The sequence below is a fragment of the Eleutherodactylus coqui genome, chromosome 7 (genome assembly GCF_035609145.1).
Source record: "Eleutherodactylus coqui strain aEleCoq1 chromosome 7, aEleCoq1.hap1, whole genome shotgun sequence".
Classification (NCBI taxonomy): domain Eukaryota; kingdom Metazoa; phylum Chordata; class Amphibia; order Anura; family Eleutherodactylidae; genus Eleutherodactylus; species Eleutherodactylus coqui.
Genome location: NC_089843.1, coordinates 112,668,789 through 112,691,816, shown reverse-complemented (window position 1 = coordinate 112,691,816; position 23,028 = coordinate 112,668,789). Strand labels below are relative to the sequence as shown.

Genomic DNA, 23,028 nt, shown 5'->3' with positions numbered 1-23,028 from the left:
TACTGTCAGTCAACTGTTCCTGCAGAGTTGATGGTTTTAACAATAGTGTTATCACCAACATTAAGGAATAGGTAGATCCAAATTAAAAATTATACCAAACCGTATTCAAAAATATAAAGACAGTACAAAAAAAGTCTTTGTATTTTTACATTTTTGAATAGTAAAACTTTGTAGAGTTTTTACTTATTTGGAGCCATTTACTCCTTCATGGTTGGTATTGGTTATTCAGTATTAGAAGCTATGGCTTATTAATACTTTGTGTTTTAGGTGTTGTACCTTTAACAAACAAAAAAAAAACGCTCCAGCAGCTGAGCTATAGCCCCACACACTTTTGTGCATAAAGATGCCTGTTCTGTTCCTACTTCTTGTAGTAGGTTTCTATGGAGGCTGGCAGGGGCAATGAACCTAGAAATTGTAGAACAAGAAAACTGCGTTTAAATATTTCTTGTAACTCTTCTCAACAGACACAATGGAATCCCATGCATTACGGTCTCCCTTGCAGGAGACGAAAAGGAAGAGGCATATTTTGCAACAAGTCTACCTGTAGACCACGTTGTTCCAAACCAACGTTGTCTTAAGGGGTTAATACACCTTCGATAGCTGTCGCCAAATGCTCTTTCAGCCAATAGGCGGTTTTCCCAATTCCCCCATACATATGTAAGGCCAGTTTGGCAGAGAATCCATGTTTTCTCCATGAGGAGAGTGGCCTCTGCCAGATGGCTCTGGTGGTGACCTACTACATCTCCAGGGGGAACAAATGGATAGGGTGAAAAAATTCTGTCAAGAGCGTTGGGCGGTCCCCATACATGATAGTTGTCTGGCTATATTTTCTGTAACAGCCTTTCGCTCTGCATGTGGACAGAAGGTGGTAAAAACTTACTACTGCTTGTACATCAAAAGCTATAAAGCTGCACATTTATACTGCTAACACTTCCAGTTCCTTTATCTCTGTTAGCACGAAATCTTGTGCAGCTCCACACCTCTTTCAGCTCTTATAATGTGAAGTGTGACAATCCTGACCCATTTATACTTTGTATACAGCGCGCTAAAAACAAGAGGGCGTGCAGCATGTGCGAAAGAAAAAAGGTGCTGCACCAAAGGAATAAATGGTCACCTATGAAGTGATCCACCACTTTTGTCAGATCTGTTTTTTCGGGCAACAAACACTGTCATTCTACACACGGGCTGCAGGGAATTTTTGGTTAAAGCCGGCTCATTGTCTAATCAGTAAGTATCCTACACAGAAGAATACATTGTATTAAGGCAGCTTTAATTATAATAAGTAAAATGAGCTCCAAGGTCTCCTGGCCGCTGTTTAATAGTCTTCTGGAATTCATTACCATCAGCTGCTGTGCAAACAAGGAATTACATAAAATGTGAGAACATTGTATCACTTCTGATATATTTACTGCCCAGCACTCCATACAAGAACATCTGAAGGACACATTGAATAGCTTTAGCTTCTCGTTCTTGTTTAACAGTTCTCTAGCCTCTATTAATGGCGTCTTAAACACGTAATATCACAATTGTGACACCGCATTGCTTTTACACACAGATGTCCATACAGTACTTTTTTTTTCTGTGAGGAAGTTAATGTGAAAATCTGCACATCGGTAACCTGTTCAGGGCCCAATGAGGTTGTTAGTGCAGCCTCAAAAGCTTTACAGATCTGTGCTAGACAATGAAAACCTTGTTCATTACTGCAGCATGTACTATTAAATGTATGCAAATAGAAGCTGGTACAACGTCTTGCAGCGCCACCTACTGGAAGGCAGCTTCCCTATAAGTCAATGTCCGACCTCCTAAACAGGCCTTGTAACATGACTTGCAGTCTCCTCCTGTTACGTGTAGTCCTGCACTGATGGAATGACTAATCTGTAGAGAAGGAATTCTTATCTAGTAGTGTCCTGCTGGGCATATAGAATAGGAAATGTACACGGGAAGCCCGTTCTCCCACTCCTCTGCCAGTAAATACTGTGACATCCTGGGAACAATGGTAGAACAGCTTACATCTGTAGCTGTAACCCTCCATCCACCACCAATACCTGACCAGTAATGTATGGGGAACGGAGCAAGAAAGCGACTGCCTGCGCAACATCATCCACCTCTCCAAATCTTCCCAGAGGAATATTCCGATTTACATGGGTCTCTTCTAGATCTGAGGTCATGTCCGTGTGAATAAAGCCTAAAAGAGATTGAAGCAACACGTAAGGGAATGACCTTCACCAGTACACCATTATAGGAGGCACAGTAATGTGGCATCCACTATACTTCGTTGGTGGTATTAACCCTTCCCTCAGCAAGGTTATCTAAAACAAAGCATTTTTTTTTTTTTGCAACTACTTTTATACCTCCTGTCATTCTGGCCTTAGTCAGACGGGCGTTTTTTCACGCGATTTGCGCGTCGCATGCGCAAATCGCGTGACCGGAGGCGAAAAATCGCAGGAAAAATCTGCACCTAGCCGCGTTAATCATCGCAGCAAACCGCCCGTCTGACCGGAGAAAAATCGCCGTGCGCATCAAAATGCGCATGAAACTTAGACTGACCGGCGAAAAAAATGATTTTGGTGTGCACATAAAACGCCGAACGCAGATAGGCGCGATCTGCGAATCGTCGTGTCCTATAATTTATCGCATATCCACATAAAAAGCGGACATGTGACCGATACCATAGCGAACCATTGGTTCTATATATGCGCGAATCGCGCGAAAAAACGCCCGTCTGACTAAGGCCTCTGTCATACAATGGGTGCCAAAAAAAAAAAATCATACGAAAGCTGTACCTGCCTGTAACTTATTATTTTCCTTTTGACTATTGGCTAAAAGGGGAGCTGTCAGTTGGGTTATGACTTTTATCCTATCTTTATGAGTAGCCACCATGGTGTTTGATAATATTCATGAGCCACAGGCTCCTCCCACACCCTTGCCACTGATTAATGGTTTCTCCCTATTACTATGTAAAGAGAGAAAACTGTCAATCAGCAGAAGGTGAGGGGGGCCTGCATAGCACTGGACTCCTTGCGGTGCCGAATGGATCTGTTTTATGATGGAACCGAACAGTGCCAAATGGACCCCAGTGATAATAATGGGGTCTGTTTGGTTCCCACCCATATGCCTGGTATTTAAGCAGGAAAAAATAAAACACTTTCTTCTGTTTTTTTTTGTTAAGGATCTGCGACAGAACCTCAGAACGGAGGTTCCAGCGCCGATGTGACCCAGCCATGCATCTACATTAACGAAAAAGTTATGACTGCTGGAATACAAAAAGGAGATAGGAGTTACTGGCCCTCAAGGCTGAAATTAATTAGGGCATTAAGGGGTTAAAAATGCTCTTAAAGCGACTAAGTTTCATGTTAAATATATTTACATTAGTCATAAAAATTAGTGACATTTCTGGGAGGGTTTTTCCAATTTTAGCGTGACTGTTGGGGGGGGGGGGTATACACATTGGTGAAGCTGGATAGCTGAAGAAGAACAAAGCAATGACACATTCCCACAGACATATTCATTGAAAGGTTCTCCCAAGATCTTACCAGGGGCGACCACATTAACTCGAACATTCTTCCTTGCAACTTCCTTAGCAAGTGACTTGGAAAAGCCAACCAAGCCTTCCTTACTGGCGCTGTAGACACTCTGTCCAGCATTGCCTTTATGGCCAACAATACTTCCTGCAGTCACAGAGAAGAGCAGTAACAATCAGCATCACATGAATGAACATACAACTATATGGAGGGATCATGGGGGCGGCCTGCCAGGATAGGTACCAACAAGATGCCCCGTATTCCTGTAAGGCAAACGTACCCAGTAATATAGATCAGAAGACATATCACTATAGAAATCACAAGGATCGCTGATCCAGATCTCTGGGTGCTGCATCTCAGATCAGAAAAGATGAAGTAGGATTCTTAGGTTAAAGGAGATGTCCCGCGCCGAAACGGGTTTTTTTTTTTTAAACCCCCCCCCGTTCGGCGCGAGACAACCCCGATGCAGGGGTTAAAAAAAACACCCGCACAGCGCTTACCTGAATCCCGGCGGTCCGGCGTCTTCATACTCACCTGCTGAAGATGGCCGCCGGGATCCTCTGTCTTCATGGACCGCAGGGCTTCTGTGCGGTCCATTGCCGATTCCAGCCTCCTGATTGGCTGGAATCGGCACGTGACGGGGCGGAGCTACACGGAGCCCCATAGAGAAGAGGAGAAGACCCGGACTGCGCAAGCGCGGCTAATTTGGCCATCGGAGGGCGAAAATTAGTCGGCACCATGGAGACGAGGACGCCAGCAACGGAGCAGGTAAGTATAAAACTTTTTATAACTTCTGTATGGCTCATAATTAATGCACAATGTACATTACAAAGTGCATTATTATGGCCATACAGAAGTGTATAGACCCACTTGCTGCCTCGGGACATCTCCTTTAAGCATCCACCTTCAGATACCATTTAGCTTTTGATAAATAGTATCTCAGCAGAAAGCTGAATTATTCAGGAAATATATTGCATTACTTTCCTTGTACTGATCCGCAGTTACATTCTTGAGCTGCAGTTCTGCAGGCTTCAGAGCTGGACTCTCCCGACATTGGGCGAAGGCTTAATATCTGCAAGGTGTGGTTTTTTTGGTGATCTGCATTCTAGGAATTCCCCTCAGGATCAGTACCAGAGAATACAACGTATGTACCAAGTTACTGAACTCTTTATGTAGATGTATTCTATACGTAATCTGTAATATGGCCAGTCCACCAGGTCTTTGGGATGTTTTTTTTTCCTTATTGACTTTAATAGGAAAAACCCAGAGTTCCCAACATAAATGGATCTTGGTAAGGTTTCTAGAAAGATTTCTCTTGCTTCTCACATGGACAACGATTGCATCAAATGTCTGACATAACACGTGTATTAACACACCCATCATTTTCTTCGCTTTGTGGTTGTGGTAAACCTTTTCTGAGCCAACAATGTGCAGTCTGAACTTGGTGAAAGGAGGATTGCTCTAAGCTGGCACCTACAAAGAAGCTAGAATGTTCACATTCTGTTACAAATCTACTTCACATAATGAAAGCCAATGATCTCCAGTTTTATATGTTAGAATATGAAGAAATTCACCTTTATCTGCATAATGTACCCAAATGAACTGAATATAGGTGTACAATGGGGGTGTGTCTATAGGGTTATCACCTTACCGACTACGTTTCGTTCCTAGTCACAGTTTTTGTTTCTTTTTTGCTGCTCTGCAACACAAAATTATCTTTACCAAGATATTATCTCTGTATAATCTACTTTTTTGGATGAGACTAGTTTTTCCTAAATAGTATCCTTTTGTAGTAACCTTCTATGTAACATGCTATTCCAGTGCTTAAGGACCTGTCTGGGACTTCGGGTGTTTTTTCTATTGATGACCTATCCTCAGAATAAGTTGCTACTGCAGGCACAGCTTCCACTGAAGCCACGGGGAGCTGTGCCTGCAGTTACAAACCAGGCTGCTGCCATGTTGTCTGCATGACCCCATTCCAGCTCTGAGCACAATGACAGCGGTGCCAGGAATCAGCTGATCGGCGGGGATCCCGAGTGGCCAAATCCTGCAGATAGGTCATCAATAGAAAAAAAAACGCCCAAAGTCCCTGAAACCCCTTTAAACACAGGATGGAAAAGATAACTGTAAGCAGATACAATTTTACCATGTTTGCAAAATATCAGTTTAAACAGATCATTACCAATATTGACAATGGCGCCATCTTGCTGCTGGATCATACCCCTCAGCGCTGCTTTACAGGTGTACATTGGTCCTATGAGGTTAATGGAGAGCTGAGATAGTATGTCTTCAGTCTTGGTCCTTAATAGCAGAGCATCTCTGAAATGGAAAGGACACAGCTTAGCCCTGAAATGTTTTTCTACGTAATATATTGTATAAATCTGATTATATATCACACATTCCGCTAGTTACCACATATTGTAGATTCCAAATAGTCATCTATTTGAGAATTTCCACTGGTCACCAAGTGCAAAATTAAACGTGAATCCAGGATTCCTCAAGAGTCTAGAAGCTGAATGGTCAATATGCTTAAAAAAAGTCACCACATTACGTTTGGGTCATTGGTCAGACATACTGGGACCAACGTTGAGGCTCGATTCACTGAAACTGTTTTAGCTGCAGCTTTCTGAGCCAGAAGTGGATGCAAAGAAGATGAGAAGCCTCCGTCTATCTATTACTCCTATCCTTCTCCTTAGATGCATTCCTGGCTTTGGCTACGTACCTGTCCGGATTTCTTCCTCTGTGCTGTGGATGTGCCGGCCGTAGCACATGTGCAGTGCAGAGGATACCGTCACTAGACAATAATGTGGAACCCATGACCTTTCCGTAACGATGATTGTGGAAAGGCCGCAGGACGACTAACTTCAATGGAAGCTGTACGTGCAGAGGTCCGCACAGAATGGCAGCATGCTGCGATTTCTCCTCCGTGAGTGGAAAAAAAATCGCAATCAATTTCCGCTAGTGTAGATGAAATCGCATTTTGCCATAGCATGCTATGAAAGCTATTTGCAGCGGAATCTGGGGGCAGACGCCTGCTATGGATTCCGCAATGCAAATCCGCACCCGTGTGCATTGGGCCTTAGGCCTCCTGCACACGGCAGGGTCGGATCCGGCGTGCAGGATCCTGCAGCCTGATCCAACCTTGTGCCCGGCCAGTGACCCTGCTTACCTGTCTGGGTTCTTCTTTCTTTGTACTGCGGGAGCACCGGCCGTCACACATGCGCAGTACAGAGAAAGCCGCACTGTCAGTATGGCGATGACGCGGATCCCGCAGAAGGGCCGTGGCACCGACGGCTTCCCGACTGCAACAGAAGCCATCTGTGCGGAAAACTGCACAGAACGGAGCATGCTGCGTTTTTCCTGCCACGAGCGGAATTTTCGACTTGTGTAAAGGAAGCTGCGGGTCTCCATAGAAGGCCATTAGTGGTATTTACCGCAGAACCTGGGGACAGCCGCCGGCCCCACATTCTGCGAATCCAATCCGACCGTGTGCAGGAGCCCTGGTTTTGGAGAGCAGGGATAGCTTTCTGGTAATATGTAACACACACAAATATATACAAATAACAATCATCCTTATTATGTGATGTAATCGGCGCCATGGAAAGGCCCTGTCCAGAAATAGGAGCAGAAGAGCAACTGATACAAATTCTTCTATCTCATCTGACAAAGTAATATCTGACTGGTAGCCATCAGTATCCTATACACAGTGCTAAACAGTCTGTATTGAGAAGATACAGATTCCCTAATGTCAATGTCTTGGGATGTAGCTCCTCCAAGTGGTGCTGAGCAGAACTACAACTTCAATTACACAGTCACAAGGAAATTGAAGAGCACAATTTGCATTAATTAAGCACTATTGTTTCTTCAGTTTGCATACATTAGTTAATTTAAGTGAACATAAGAAACTTTGTGATGTATGTTCTTATAGAAAAAGCCTTCACTTATCAGCCACTTCCTTTCCTTTACCCGCCCCCTGCACGGATTATTCAGTTTCGATCCACTGCTAAAATCCATCATGAGAGATGAGACAGATGAGCTCAGTGAGGGACCAGGTTACATGCTGCCCATAAACGTCCAGGGAGAATAGGAAACTGTTGCAGAGCAAGGGCCCTTTTACATGGGCCGAAAAATGGTACAGATTCTAGTGATCAGCGAGAATCTGAATGATTGTCGTTCAGTGTAAAAGTACCGTATTTTCACTTTATAATACACACTTTCCTTCCCCCCAAAGGGAAGGTGGTCGCTACGTCTTATAAAGCGAATGTGCCAAAATCCGTCACATCGCCGTTTGTTCATGCAATCGCACATTTAAACACACGATCACGCAAACAAATGTGCGATGAGTTACAAGTTCTCTATCCTCCCCACTGCTGCCCATACGTGTCGCTGATTGGTGGTAAGGGCCGGTGGGAATTGCTGCTGCTTCCCCACCTCCACCAATCGGCATCTTACCTTCCTCCTGCTAAACAAGTGCCGCTGTGACACGGAGCTCTGGTATTTCCGACCTCTGCTGCTCCGTCGCCTGGTACGATCCCCTGCACTGTCTCTGGAGGAGTTCAAAATATTTTTCCCTATTTTCCCCCTCTAAAATGGGGTGCGTCTTATCGTCCAGTGCGTCTTATAGAGCGAAAAATATGGTATGTACAAACTGAACGACGAATGATAACACTGGTCATCATTGTAATTGTTACTGACCTAAAAAGGTCCTAATCTCTAGCCTCTTGGTGTGCTGAAAACAAATAGGACCATGAAAAATTTTATTGGCTCTCGTTTTGAAGATATTTCATATAGTTCATTTTCTGTGTTTCACCGTATAAGGCCCCCTGCACACGGGCGGAAATTCCGTGGCAGGATTTCCTGCAGAATTTCCGCCCATGGAAGCTGCCATAGGATTGCGTTAGAAAACGCAATCCTATGCAGACGGCCGATTTGCGGCAGCTGGCACATCACAGAGCCGGAGCCGCAGGAGCAGGTGAGCGCCGTGCTGGTCCCTGCAGGGGCTCGGGTCGGGTCGTCTGCAGGCTTCCTAAATGTATCCAGAAGGACTGTAACATCCTAAACATCATCATAACATTTTAAAGTAAAGAGGGAGTTTTTGTGGGTCCTCAGATTCAAGAGCTCTTCAAAGATGACCGGTTCAACAACTTGCTGCAGGGTGATGCGAAACAAGCATGGAATGCTTTTCCCCTAGTGTCTACAAACTTTCTTGGGAATGCTGGGCAGAAAACTACAAGGAATTAGTACAAGATATGCTGATGCAGTTTCAGAAACGTGGCTGCAATATGTCTCTAAAGATCCACTTCCTTCATTCCCATCTGGGTTTCTTTCCAGACTACTGTGGTATGGTTAAACATGGCGAACGTTTGCGTCAAGATATCGCAACAATGGAACCAGAGAAAATGGTCCACTCCCATGCTGGCCGACTACTGTTGGACACTCCACAGAGATGCTCCCGAACAGCTGGACAAGAGACAGGCAAAGAGATCTAAGACGTAGTCTATGACTTGATGTTTTACAGGTACTAAACCATAGGCCTATTACTATTGGCATGCATTTCATGATGTAAACAATTATTGCAGATTACAAAAAAAAAAGACAACTAATTTTGCATTTTGACTGATATTCGTGTTGAGCACATAAAAATTGATAAGAAATGACTAATTTTATTTCAGTAACATGACTTTTGTAAAAATTTGCTGAACAGTGTAATTCAATCTTCGTTCATTTTATGCATGCCTAAAAAAAATGAACGATGAATTGGGCAATGTAAACAGGCAGTCGTTCATATATAAACTGCCTGTTTACTCTGAATGGGGGCGAGTTGGAATGATCTCTGGTCCGCTCCGCCTCCATTCACTCAGCAATGATCATTCCTCTGTAAAAGCACAGGAACGATCATGGCTGGGATGACATGTTGGGTACAGATGCCCATGTAAAAGGACCCTAAAGAGGCAGAGAGACACACAGAGAGACCAGTGCAGTCTAGTGTCATCTCACATCAGATCTCGATTCCCATCTACACTGCTCAGTATGGTTGTATAATGTCCTCCATGCTGTTGCTTCTGAGGGTGTGCTACACAGACATAAAAAGAGGAGATCCTGGTTCCCTAGGTGTGTAGTGTATGAGAGACAACATAGCAGCTAGTCTTCACTTACCAGCCAAGGTAAAATTACTAGAAATGGAGCACACAGAGAGAAAAACTGTTGATAAATACAGGATATGAGTCATATAATGGCATAGTTGTAGTTGTTCCTCATGTACACCCACATGGCAGCTTATTCTGAAGTCATTCGGAACAACAGATCTGCTTTAAGGTAGGTAGATAAATAAAACACAAACCATCCCCTTGAATCATAGGACCAGTCTATATCAAAGTTACCAACCTAAGTGTGTCTTTTTTTTCTGGACAACGAATCTATAAATCCCAGACAGCCAACATTTGCTAAGAACCTATTATAATCTTTATCATTCATTATAGTTTTCTAAGCGGTATAGGTCTATAGCTGAAAAGACATGATATAATTTAATTACCAGCATTTACGGTGAGCTGTTAAATGCTGTTATTTGCAGTGATAATAACCTGCTTAAGGGGCATGGTCTGTAGCTAGAGGAGAAGGGACACATGGCGCCAAAGCTCCTGCAGCCTTGGGTCAATAGTGTCAGATACTGACCCTTGGCTGCAGTCTTCATCTCCCTCGGGGGAGTGCTTTGGATCGCTCTCTAGCATCTGTGGTGGCCGCCTCGGGTGAGATTGGCTTGCAGCCAGCGCTGTTGTGCTGGGTCAGCCATTGCAGCCTGGCCACTGTACATCAATCCAGGGGGGTCAGCCTTCGGACACTGATCCCTGCAGCCGAGCGAACATCTCTCTCCGCCTGTGTCTTGCCATTGCTGGGCCAAAGACCAGAGAAGAGTGCTCCTGCCCACGTGGTGCAGAGCTGGTGTGCGCCATCTTGGAGGGGGACGTGGCTGACCAGCTCTTAGGAGAAGTGAGCTATCCACTAGCTCCCTGACTGGGATAAACCACTTAGGAGGAGTGTGGCTGGCGCAATCCCGGTCACACAACAGGGGAGCATCTGTCTGGGAGCCTACCTCAGCCTACCTATGTAGCACCCCCACGCCCTTTACATCGAAGCCATTTTTCCCCTGGCATTTGACCCACCCAGGAATTTCTTATACAGAGCCTAATCTTTTCTGGTCCCTCCTAGAGTGGGACTACACCACCATTTTGTATCCACATAGCAAAAAACGAAAGGTAAAAAAAAGCAAACTCAAGGGACTTAGACCCCTCATTTTTATTGGAAAAGAATCTTTCTATAGTACTCACCTCCATCCTCTGTGGGTAATTAGATAATAGCAGCCCAATTTGTTTTTTGCTTTAACTATTTGGTCACTGGTTTAATTAGGTAATTATGCTTTGAACTCTAAGATGCAGAGAATGCATGAACGGTGGTGTCGTGCTGTTGCATTAAACCCCGACCCAGCGGTGGCATGTGATATCCGAAAAACACAACATTCTAACTTGCCAAAACCAGAATTTCCCCTTTCCATATAGATGACCTAGGCATGCCCAAGTACAGAAGCAACAAAAAGCTTCCCCTTTACATAACGCCTCTCGGACGATTCCAGAAATATTTTAGCTCCAAACTTTTTCCAGCCATGGCAGATCAAGGCCCGGGTCACTTCTTTCCATCTTGTGACAATTAGGACTCTTCTTCCCCCCTTTCACCTGGCATCTCTATCCCTCCAGCCCCTGATCTTAAGAACAGTCCACAAGTTTTTAAAAAGGAGCTCCACAATGCTGTCTCAGAATTCTCCAAACAAGTGCAAGAAATAGCTCAATGAATTGATGAAGCAGAACCCAAAATGGATAAAATCATTGGAGCAATGCGTGCGAATAGATCCTGCATCGTGAACAACCAAAACAAAATTGAACAGCTAGAATTAAAGCTCAAGGACCTTGAAAACCGATCCAGACTCCTCCTTTTCAAGAATTTGAGGCCTAGGTTTTTGTTATACCTTCAGCTACATATTAGGAGAGAGGCGCACCATCTTGATTGTTAGAAGTGTCTCTGCTTTCTCTTCCTCTATGCTGTGCTAGCAATGTTAAGATGCATGAGCACAGCACAGAATTACATAACCAGCTTTGCTTGTACCATCTCTGCCTGCTGGGAGGGCCGTGTATTTATTATTATCTTCTATATTCACCTAAATAAGCTACAGACCATACAGACTTTAAATTATCTCCTTCATTATAACTATGGGACAAAAGCCTCTAAATCATCAGCGGTAATGCTGTTTTTACACGGGCGAGAAAAATCGCACGATTCTTGCACGATTTTCACCTGATGCGAGAGTCAGCAAGACCTGTTTCGCAAGGGCGATGCAATATCGCCGCAAGAAAATTACAGCAATATCGCATCAGTGATCCGTGCGATATTGCTGCGTTTTCTTATGTTGCTACAAAATTATGTGACTTTGTGGCACCACATGGGAGGATTTTAAGGGGGGAGGGGTGGGTGGAGTGGAGGTGTTCAGGGGGAGTTTGAGATATAAGCCCTAACTCAAAAACAAGTCCTAGCTGCAGAAACAAACGAATAAAAAAAACAAATACATCACCTAAGAAGCGCTGTCAGCTGCACTGCATCTTCTCCCCAACACTTGTCTTCAGGCATCTCGTCTTCCCCCAGGAAGCGCTGCATCTGATTGGCCAAGCAGAGCCAGCAGTCGATGAACCAATCAGAGCTATTCATTGTTTTTTTAATGGAACCAGGGCTTATTTTAGGGATTTTCCACTGTTGCACTTCCCAAAGTTGCATCGCACAAAAAACACATTTTCGTGCTATGTGATCCAACAGAGAGGAAGGCTCCATAGGGAAACATGGGCTATAAAACATCATAAGTTGCAGGCAGCTCTAGCAACCTGCAATTTTTTTGTCTCACAATGTCGCATGCTACAAAACATCGTTAATGTGAAGGAACTTATAGGAAAGCATGGGCTTCACATACATGTGATTTGTAGCACTGTCATCACAAGAAAATCGTGCAATTTTGTCGCCTGTGTGAAACAGGCCTAAAAAAGCAGATTTAAAAGAAGTATATGTAAGCCAAAACCAGCGGTGTGGCCAAAATACGAATGAGATACACATCCTGCAGTTATACTTTTCTCTCTGTAGGTTCTGCACCTAGCTTTGGCTTTCAAATACTGATGCAAAATACTGGTTAGATATGGTTGTGTGAATGATGCCTTAGAAAGATCAATAAAGTTTTCAATTTTTGACAGCAAGAATAGCGCTGTAGACTACACTACTCTTGCCGTCAAGGATAGGAGACACGATTAAATAGACCTTTGAGATGTTAAAGGAGTGGTCCCATCAATACATGGCCCTATTAGGTCATATGGATGTCACATAGGTGGGCGCCCCCCTGCTGTTATGTGCCAAAGCGCAAGAATGGCTCCTGCACTTGCAGACCCAGCAGATTTATGGATTACAGGGGCAGCCATTCATTTAAATGGCAAACATGTAAAGCTACATTTCCCCTGCAGTGACCACTACAGAGGGAACGCACGAAGACAGTCCTGCAGCATCTTTTCATCTTCCCTTTTACCCCTTAGTGACGAAGCCTGTTTGCACCTTAGTGACGGAGCCAAATTTTGAAAATCTGATATGTGTCACTTAACATAGCATAACTCCGTAAAGGCTTTGCATATCCAAGTGATTCTGACATTGTTTTTTGCCACATGTTGTACTTCATTTAGGTGAAAAAAATAGACTGATAGAATTTATGACTATTTATTAAAAGTGCCAATATTGGGAAAATTTTGAAAACAATTGTCATTTTTTCACATTTTCAACTGTAATTACACAAATATGTGCAAACATACTGTACAAATTTTTGCTAAGGTATATATTTCCATCAATTTACTTTATTCTGGACGCACATTTGAAAAACGTTCTTGTTTTTTTAACCATTTAGGAGATGTACAAATTTAACATTACTTTTCAGCATTTTGAGGAACCCTTTGTTTTCCTGCACCAAGACAAGATCGCAAAGGCTCATAGGTGTCAGAATGATAGAACTCCCCACAAAGGACCCCAATTTAAAAACTACACCCCTTAATGTATCCACAGAGGGGGGTCATGAGTATTTTGACCCGACAGTTTTTTTTCAGGAGGGGGGGAGAGAGAGCGATCTCTCCCCTCCATTCCCCCCCACCGCATTTGCTCGGACGAGTATGCAGTTTCTCGATAAGAGCGATGCTCGCTCGAGTATCTGCCTTTACCGAGCGTGCTCGCTCATCTCTACAAGGTAGCTGTAATGGGGTAACTCCCACACTTATAGCTGTGGCCCTGTGTGAAAGAGGCCTTACTAGCAAATTTCAAAAGTTGATTAGAATTCAGTTGTGACATAAGAGGCTACATATCAGAAAACCCCCATGAATCGTCCCATTCTAAAAACGTCACCCCTCAAAGTATTCAAAATAGCATTTAGGAAGTTTTTTAACCCATTAGATGTTTCATAGGAATTAAAGAAAATGGCATCAGAAATTAGAACAGTTCCATTTGTTTTGCAGATTTTCAATTTAGACCCAATCTTTCTATAACACAGCATGAGTTAGAAGAGAAACAAAACTCAGAATATATTACTGGGATTCTGCAGTTTTTAGAAATACCCCGTATGCCGGACATAAACTGCTGTTTGGGCAGATGGCAAGGGCTCAGAAGGAAGGAGCGTTATTTGGTTTTTGGAATGCAGATTTTGCTGGAAGTTTTCAGATGCCATGTTGTGTTTGCAGCCCCTGAGGCACCAGTGCATTTGAAACCTCCAAGAACTGTCCCAATTTTGAAAATTAGACCCCTCTGGGAATTCATTGAGGGGTGTATTAAGTGTTTTGACCCCACAGGTGTTTTGTGAGTTTAACATTTTGATTTGAAAACAAAAAATTTAAATTTTTCCACTAATATGTAGGTTTAGCCCCAGATTTGTAATTTTTGCAAGAGTCAAAAGGTGAAAAAGCACCCCACGGTGTGTTAATCAATTTCTCCTAAGCACGGAAATGCCCCATATGTGGGCGTAAAGTACTGTTTGGGCACATGGGAGGCCCCAGAAGGGAAGGATTGGCATGGGGTTTTATGTATAAGCTGTGCGGAGTACATCAGGGTAAAACATTGTGTTGAACCACTGTTAGATAACAGCATTACAATTCCAGGGACTGGTGGTTATTTGAAGCAATCTGTAATGCACAGGCCGGGTTGCGTGGGGCACATTTCACAATGATATATGGTGTCCTGTCTTATGCCTCATTCGTAACAGACTGCACCTTTTTTGAGTTCTTCCCTTCTTACCAGTGCACTGCAGTGGAGGGAATTACACTATGAAAGTGTTGCCCTGCTACTATACGTGTGGCCTCACATCCGGAAGTACTGGCCTTCCCCCTTCCTGGTCCCCAAATATTAGGGATTGGTTGAATTCAAGAAAAGTGTCCCTCTAGATTGCACATCGATATAGCAGGAATATATAAAGTGCCACCTGTACAATGTGCATGGACAGTTTTTTTATCCACCCCCTTGTTTTCTGCATGGCATTGTACGGCCCGAGTACTTCATCAGTCTGGTCATCTCCTCCCATGCATCTATTGTAGTCAAGGACGCAGTCTAAGGTCTCTGCCTCCCCTTTTGTCCTTATACTTGACACACAGTGCTTTGTCACTACATAGTGCTCGGCTCTCCCCCCTTCTGAGAATTTTCTCCAGCAGCAACTTAGGGAGGCTTCTTTGTTTTTTATTATTTTTAACACTGCCACGTGCCACAATTTTTCTAGAAGAGAGGCTCTCTGATAGGGGAACACTGGTGTAATTATTCGGGTAGAGGTGGTAACCCTGGTAGGGCAATGGGGCAGCAATTTCCATACAATTTTTCCTGTGATGCTCAGGAAGGAGAGGGGCATTTCTGGGGACTTAAAGGGGTTGTCCTGCGGCAGCAAGTGGAGTTATACACTTCTGTATGGCCATATTAATGCACTTTGTAATATACATCGTGCATTAAATATGAGCCATACAGAAGTTATACACTTACCCCTCCGTTCCTGGCGTCCCCGTCTCCATGGCGATGATGAAGCCTCTTCTTTAGTCGCACGAGCAGTCGCGCTTGCGCACCGAAGGATTCCTCTTCTGTCTCCATCCGGGCTCACGAGCTGCGTCCTGGCTCCTCCCTCTTCTCCGCGTCATCGTAGCTCCGCCTCCATCACGTGGTGCCGATCAGCCAATTAGGTGGCTGTAATCGGCAGTGGAAAGCAAGACAGGAGAAGATAATCCACGGTGCACCATGGAAGACCACCCACGGTGCACCGTGGGAAAAGACCAGCGGCGCCATCTTTGATAGAAGAAAAGAAGAAGCTGCAGAACGGGGATGCAGGTAAGCGATTTTTTTTTTTTTTTTTAAATAACAAAGGGATTGTTTTTAACTCTGCACAATGTGGGGGTATGTTGAAAAAAAATTTTTTTGATTTCGCCGCGGGACAACCCCTTTAATTGTCGTGTCCTTACCTTCATAAATCCGGAGTTTTTGGGTGTATGCTAATGTACTCTCATACAGCTTGTACATTTTCACGCCATACAGTTCCCTCTTACTGGGCAGGTACAGACAGAATCAAAACTTCCTTCTGAAATGTAACAAGGACTCGTCCGCAGAAATGTTTTTCTCAGGGGTGTACGCCCGGGCAAACTTAGCATTAAAGTGCATTAAAGTGCTCTACTACCAGACAGAATTTATACACGCAATCATAACTGGGACATGGCTGGGTGGGCACTGCGTATTGTCACTATAATGCAGGAATGTTATGATCACTTCAGAATGTGTCCTTGACATACCCACGTGGAACACAGATGTGGTATAACATCCATGCTTCAGTAGGCCCTAATGCTCGGCCTCTTTACTAGATCCATACATAATACAATGCCCAGATTTTGCAGTGGTATCCTTGAGTTCCCAGTAAAGTCAGGGGTCTGACATTTTCTGGTGTAATCCACTGAGCATCAGACGATCGGGGTCCTCTGAAGTGGCAGTTCTTGGACACCTTCTCAGGGGTAGAGGGTTTAGACATGCTTGATGATGATGATAATGCCAGAAAAGTGGGGTCATCCTCACTAGTTGAGTCTGGCTCAGATGCAATTATTGCATAAGCCTCCTTCTTGGTAAACTTCCTGCAGGCCATACAATAGATATATAAGTTTATTACGCACCCAGTATGAACTGTCCATACATTTGTGCGGGTTCCTTTCCCTCCAACAGCTCCGCTCTTCCCTCCAAAGGATTCTATGGATAGCAGGAGTCATCACCCGCCTCCACTTCTGGTTCTCCATTTTGCTATCGTTGTTACTAAGGATGAGCAGCACTCAATAACAGCTAGTGGGCAATAAACTAAAAAGTAGTGCGACCCCTAGTGGCCAGCATATCAGGTGGATTTTTCAGCACAAAAACCATTATTGTAAGTAATAAAACGATATGCTCTTTTGCCAATTGTCACACTGACTGTCACATAAGCAAAAGTTGTTTGAAAAGTTGGTGACCATTTAATCCTTCTGTGCTAAAGCTTAGAAGATATATATATTTTTAGGATTGCTTACCTATTTATTCCGGCTGCATTGACCAGGTAGTTAACATTGCCAACATTTTTTACAATCTCTTGAAACGTGCGCTGAACATCTTGTTCGCTAGCGATATCACAGCTTAGTGCTAGGTGACCTGTAGGACAAATGATACACAGCCATTACAAGCACCAATACAAGGCGACTGTGAGGGTGCAGTCCCACGTAGCGGCCACCATGCATCTGGGTTTAACTAGCGACGCGATCGACCGCCCCAGTGTGATGCAAGTCCACACAACTTGCTAATGAAATAAGTGTTCAATGTCAATGGCTGCAAGTTGTTAATGACTGACTGGTGTGCTTAATTTATATGCCATGATCAGTATGTAAAGCAAAATGGTGGACAACAAATGCATTTCTGCATTCAAGGGGTTTTCCTAGGACCGCAATTACCCTCTGTCCATTGCATAGGGAAACTTGTTGTTTGATTGGGTCTGACAGCTGGCCCCAACCCCCCCAAATCCTGAGAACGAGGGTCTGGAGTGTTCAGTTATAAATTCATTAGTGGTCAAGTAGCCACTCCATTCATTTCAATGGAAGCACCAGAGATAGCTGAGTATTTGTACTCGGCTATTCCTGACTTTGACGCTGTCACTGTAATGACTGCAGACCGTGCACATGGGCAGCCAACGCGGCACTCATTACTGAACATGAAGACCGTCATTCTAAGGATCAGTGGCGGCTCTAGAGGTTGGACCCCCACCGATCAGCAAGTTATCTCCTATCCTGCGGCTAAGTAATAACTTGCGATTCTTTGAAAACACCTTTAATTAGTGTTCAGTATATTAATTTACTTTATATAATACATCATTGAACCCCATTTTTTTGTAAATAAGGCAGTTGCATGCACATTATTATCAGAATTATCCCTAAGGAGATGTGTGTGAGAACCCTTAACCATAAAACCAACCCTTCTGATAATCATTAAGTCGTGTCTTGATATTTTTTTAGTTTGTCTACCAAAAAAAAAAAAAAAAAAAGAGAAAAATCATAATTACAACCAAAAAACATCCAATAGGTTGAAAAAATAATCAAGATGTTATTTTTGGCCATATCCCTCAAATCTAAAAGGTACAGGGTGTGACATCCTGGCCCGATCTAACGAGCGCTAATTGACACATTTAACTCTTCTTTTCCATGGGCCAGGTATGGGCTCATGGGGATGAATGATCGCTACTATGATCCCCATAGGCTGGCTGTACATCTGATTGTTCACATGGCGAAATGGACCACCCATCAGCAAGCATTTTCTTTGCTGACTGAAACTGAATGAACAGCCGACACACGAGTATTCGCTTGTTCTTCGGCTGAGCGTTTGTCCCTTTACATAGCCCGGATGTTGGGCAAATAAATGTTTGGAGGAGCGTCCAGGCCCAATTGGCCCATGTAAAAGGACCTTAATTGGATGGACTGCTTGATCTATACCAACCTCCAATCTCTTCAGTGGCGGCTTTGACTGCATCCAGATTCCTCGATATTACTGCCACCTTATAACCGCTTTGAACTAACAACTTGGCAACTGCTTTTCCAATCCCTCTGGATCCACCAAACACAGCACAGACGTTACTCATCTGCAAATACAAAGAAGCCATATTACAGGGAGAGAATGACCACACCACCACAGTGCTACAAACCGCTTTCGGTCATGCGTGGCCCCCAAGGTCCCCGCTGCTCATTGTGTCTGCAGTGATTATGGGGTAAGACTCATCTAATGTATCCCAGATGTTCCACCAGTTTTAGCAGATTTCCTCCATCCATCTACTGGAGCAATGCATCCAATCTACATAAAAGAACAATGTAAAACAAAGCCTCTGCCTCCCTCCGCGGCTCCATTACAGGCACCAGTAGTTGGTGGACCACGGCAGGGAGAACAGTCATCGTCAGCTTGGGTTCCACAGTTAGGAATAAACTAAGGAGCAGAAACCCTGAACTAAGTGCTAAAGCAGGTGTGAAAGCAATATATAAAAAAAAAAAAAAAACACTGCAAAAACGGTAGATGTGAATACCATCCCTTAAGACCAATAGGAGCACAGGCGCTATAAGCCGGCTCCCTCCTGCAGTTTCACAGCCGTCTATGATAAGGGCGAATAACGCTGAGCTGGTGCGTGCGCAAATTAAAAAAAAAAACACAGCAGGAAGGTCCTGGCCGATCTTTCTGGTAGTATTATGTACATGGGATAATGATCGCGCACGTCCTATCTCTTCTTGAGTGTGGTATTAACGTGCGAGAATCCTGATAGCGGCAACAAAACAATTGAACTCAATGGTTTAGGGTCGTCCCGTTACGTGACCATGATTTATACGGCCGCGTGACTCGCTCAGGTGTTGAAGCCCCGACCTTGTTGAAGATACACGGAGTCCGATGGAAAAGCAATTCAACACCAGAGTTCAAATGGGGGCTGACGTGGCAGAACGGGTGCCCACACTGCGCCAGTGTAAGCTAATCAGCTGGTCGTTACCCGATAAAAACCACGGCCACAAAACCTAACCAAATCAATGGTTTCAATGGTTTTGTTTTGATTGGTGGGATTCTCTTGCGTTAATGCTATGCGTGAGAAAAAATAGGCTGTGCCCCGTCTGTTTCACAGATAGCTTTTATATGTGCGAGGACAGATCGGGCAGGACCCATATCACTGCTCTCTATTTTATTTTTACCCGCATGCAATAGCGCAAAATTTGAGCGGTCAAAGAAAACATTTTTTTTGACAGGTTACGGCGCAATGTTCCATTGTGGTGAGCGTATTTGCACATGTACCCGTCTGAAGCCGCCCTTACACAGATTTCAGTCCCTCCATTGAAAGCGAAGGCGTACGCGCAAAACTCTGCATTCAAATCTGTGCCACATAAGTGGCTTTGATTCCGATTCACGGTGGATTTTTCCGCTGCAGCAAATCCGCCATGTGTGAACAGAGCTAAACTGACACAATTAGCTTATTATAGAGTCCTTCCCAAGACCGGCGTATGAGGGGTCATTAACCCCTTATGATGGCCTTAGTGTATTTACCTCCTACAGATGCAGGACGTGTATGAAGGGGGATCGTTGGGCTACCTACCTTCATACATCCTGGGTGCTGGCTGTTTCTGTGAGGAGCCGCGCGGCTCAACTGGACTGTTAACCCTTTAAAAGCCGCCATCAATTCTGACAGCGCAATTGAAATCTCATGAACCGCGCAGCCCCCCTCGTGAGAACGCAGGCAGCCGTGCGGGTGTCATGGTAGCCAGGGGCCTTCTGAAGGGCCCCAGGGCTGTCATGGCAGAATGCCTATCAAGCCATCCCCATGGGGAGGCCTGATACTGCAATCTGTCAGGTAGTCTATCATGTAATGCTACAACATTACATTATACTGCAGAAGCGATTAAAGCATTGCAAGTTGTGGTCCCCCAGGGGGACTAAAAAAAAAAGAAGTAAAAATAATATCAATAAAGTTTTACTAATTGCAAAAAAAAAAGTAATAAAAGTTTAAATCACGCCCCCTTTTGCCATATTTATAATAAAAGATTCTAACTCATAAAACAAAAAATTCATATTTGGTATCGCCGCGTCCGTAAAAGTAACATCAAAATAATACATTATTTACCCCGCAGGATGAACGTTGTCAGAAAGAAAATAAAGAACGCCAGAAATGCACTTTTTTGGTCACCCTGTCTCCCAGAAAAGATGCAATAAAAAGTGATCAAAAAGTCACGTGTATTCCAATATGTTACCAACGCAAACTACAGGACGTTCCGCGCAAAATGAGCCCTCGCACAACTAGGTCGATGGGAGAATTTTAAAAAAGCTATTGCGCGCAGTAGATGGCGGCAGAAAATAATTCTAAAAAATTAAATATTAGAGATGAGCGAACGTACTTGGATAAGCACTACTCGTCCGAGTAATGTGCTTTATCCGAGTATCTCTCCGCTCGTCCTGAAAGATTTGGGGCGCTCCGCTGCTGACAGGTGAGTCGCAGCGTGGAGCGGGGCAGAGCGGGCGGGAGAGAAGGAGAGAAAGATCCCCCCTCCGTTCCTCCCCGCTCTCCCCTGCAGCTCCCCGCTCCGCAGCGCGTCCCGAATCTTTCAGGACGAGCGGGGAGGTACTCGGATAAGGCACATTACTCGGACGAGTAGTGCTTTACCGAGTACGTTCGCTCATCTCTAGTAAATATCTTTGAAAAAAAATGCAAGTAGTAGAAGAAAATAAAAACAATACAAGTTTGGTATGGCAGCAATCGTACGGACCCGTAGAATAAAGTTATCATTTGTGTTGTAGTTTGTGCGCCGTAGAAACAAGACGCACCGAAAGATGGCGGAATGTCGTTTTTTCTCCATTTCTCTCCACTCAGAATTTTCTTTAAGTTCTCCAGTACATTAAATCACTCCATAGGAAAATACAACTCGGCCCGCAAAAAACAAGCCCTCATACAGCGACATCAATGGATAAAGGAGTTACGATTTTTTAAAGGAGGGGTAAAAACTAAACTAGACGGACCCGCGACGGAGCGGCTCTTCTGGCCCCGCGACAACCTATAAACCCGTCCTGTCAGAGGCTAACATAGAAGCCCCGCTAGTTTACTGCACACTATTAACAACAGCGCCTCCCACTGGCTGCAGCAGTATTGCGGGTAAACAACCCACCGCCACCGATGGTAATAATAATCAGAAAACACCTTTAAATCTGCTCCAATGAATAAAAACTGTTCTGGGGGAAAAACTGCGCTTATCGGTTATTTCTACCCCGTTGTCACGGGGACAGTAACAAGCTTTACTCCATCTGTCCGCTGCAGGCTGCCGGCAGCATAGATCTGTATTACACTCAAGTTTGGCACGAACAACCAATGAGGTTGAATCAGACAAGCCAAACAACCAATGACATTGCAGCAATTGTGAACCAGAACCAATCAGGTTGCTGGAATTGATCTATAGTGCCGAACGTGAGTGTAATATAGATATATGCCTGCCGGCACACCTGGGGCTCGAACCCGCAACCTGCTAGGGCGGTTAGATAAAACCGTTATGACGTAGGCACGGCAGAGAGGTCGCTATACAGTACATGTAACAACACGGCCATGCTGAGTCACCCGCGGCCTCCTCCCCTAAGCTACCGTCAGGCTCTGCGGCACGTACCGTCCGTCGGCAGCTGCGGTCACTCAACACATTGCGCGGGATTGTCTGTGACAACAGTCACGCGCTACGGGCTTGTCACGTGACGCCCCGCCCTGCTGCATGTGGCACACTCGCCGGCAGTCCAGGTGTGGCGGGGGGCGGAGCTAGTGTCAGTAGTCAGACGGACGGCAGTGTGTATCGGGCGCGCTCACTCCTGCGTTCTGGCTCCGCCCAGTCTCTGGCTGATATCACAGCTGGAGGACCGTTTTTTCTGCTCACTTTGGGCAGCAGAGAAGGGTAAACTACTCCCTAGCTGACCAGCAGATTCTGGAGTCTTGAATATACAGTGGGGGGGAGGGGCTGTTGAAGGGGTTAAAAGTTTGATTGTCGGGGATGACAACTTTCCAAACCTACATGGAAAGTATAACTAAATCACCCACCGCCCGTGTCAGATCTATGGGTCATCATATGGCCCAGCAGGGCTGAGGTCTGTGTACTATGGAGGGGATCGGGATAAAGGGGCCGTCCTACCATAAGGACCTATAACACCATGAAGCAAAGATCGGTGGGGGACGCTGGATCTGCCTGGAGGGAGGGGACTGAAACTGGCCAGTTTGGCCTGTGACCAATAAAAAGCTGTCATTCCCCCCCACCTCGTTCCATAAGAACATGTATGTAAATACAGCTATAATGAGATGGCATGGGGTGTATGCCATCAGCGCCCGTGTATCTGAGTAGGGATATTGGGTTAGAATAAGGACTATTAGCAGGAAATTAAG

At 44.6% G+C, this 23,028-nt stretch overlaps 1 protein-coding gene across 2 annotated transcripts; it reads right to left on the bottom strand.

Annotated features, from left to right (window-relative positions):
* Positions 1-1,249: 1,249 nt before the first annotated feature.
* On the bottom strand, positions 1,250-22,423 carry CBR4 (carbonyl reductase 4). 2 transcript variants are annotated; one of them, XM_066573546.1, is made up of 6 exons: positions 22,271-22,423; positions 18,597-18,738; positions 17,147-17,264; positions 5,704-5,840; positions 3,534-3,668; positions 1,250-2,185 (listed from the first exon to the last, which is right to left on the bottom strand). In XM_066573546.1, exons 2-6 carry the CDS (start codon positions 18,736-18,738, stop codon positions 2,007-2,009), a joined length of 711 nt encoding a protein of 236 aa, XP_066429643.1. In that variant the 5' UTR covers positions 22,271-22,423; the 3' UTR covers positions 1,250-2,006. The 2 variants fall into 2 exon arrangements, with proteins under 2 accessions (XP_066429643.1, XP_066429644.1); XM_066573547.1 differs by lacking the exon at positions 22,271-22,423 and adding an exon at positions 21,881-21,915.
* Positions 22,424-23,028: the final 605 nt, after the last annotated feature.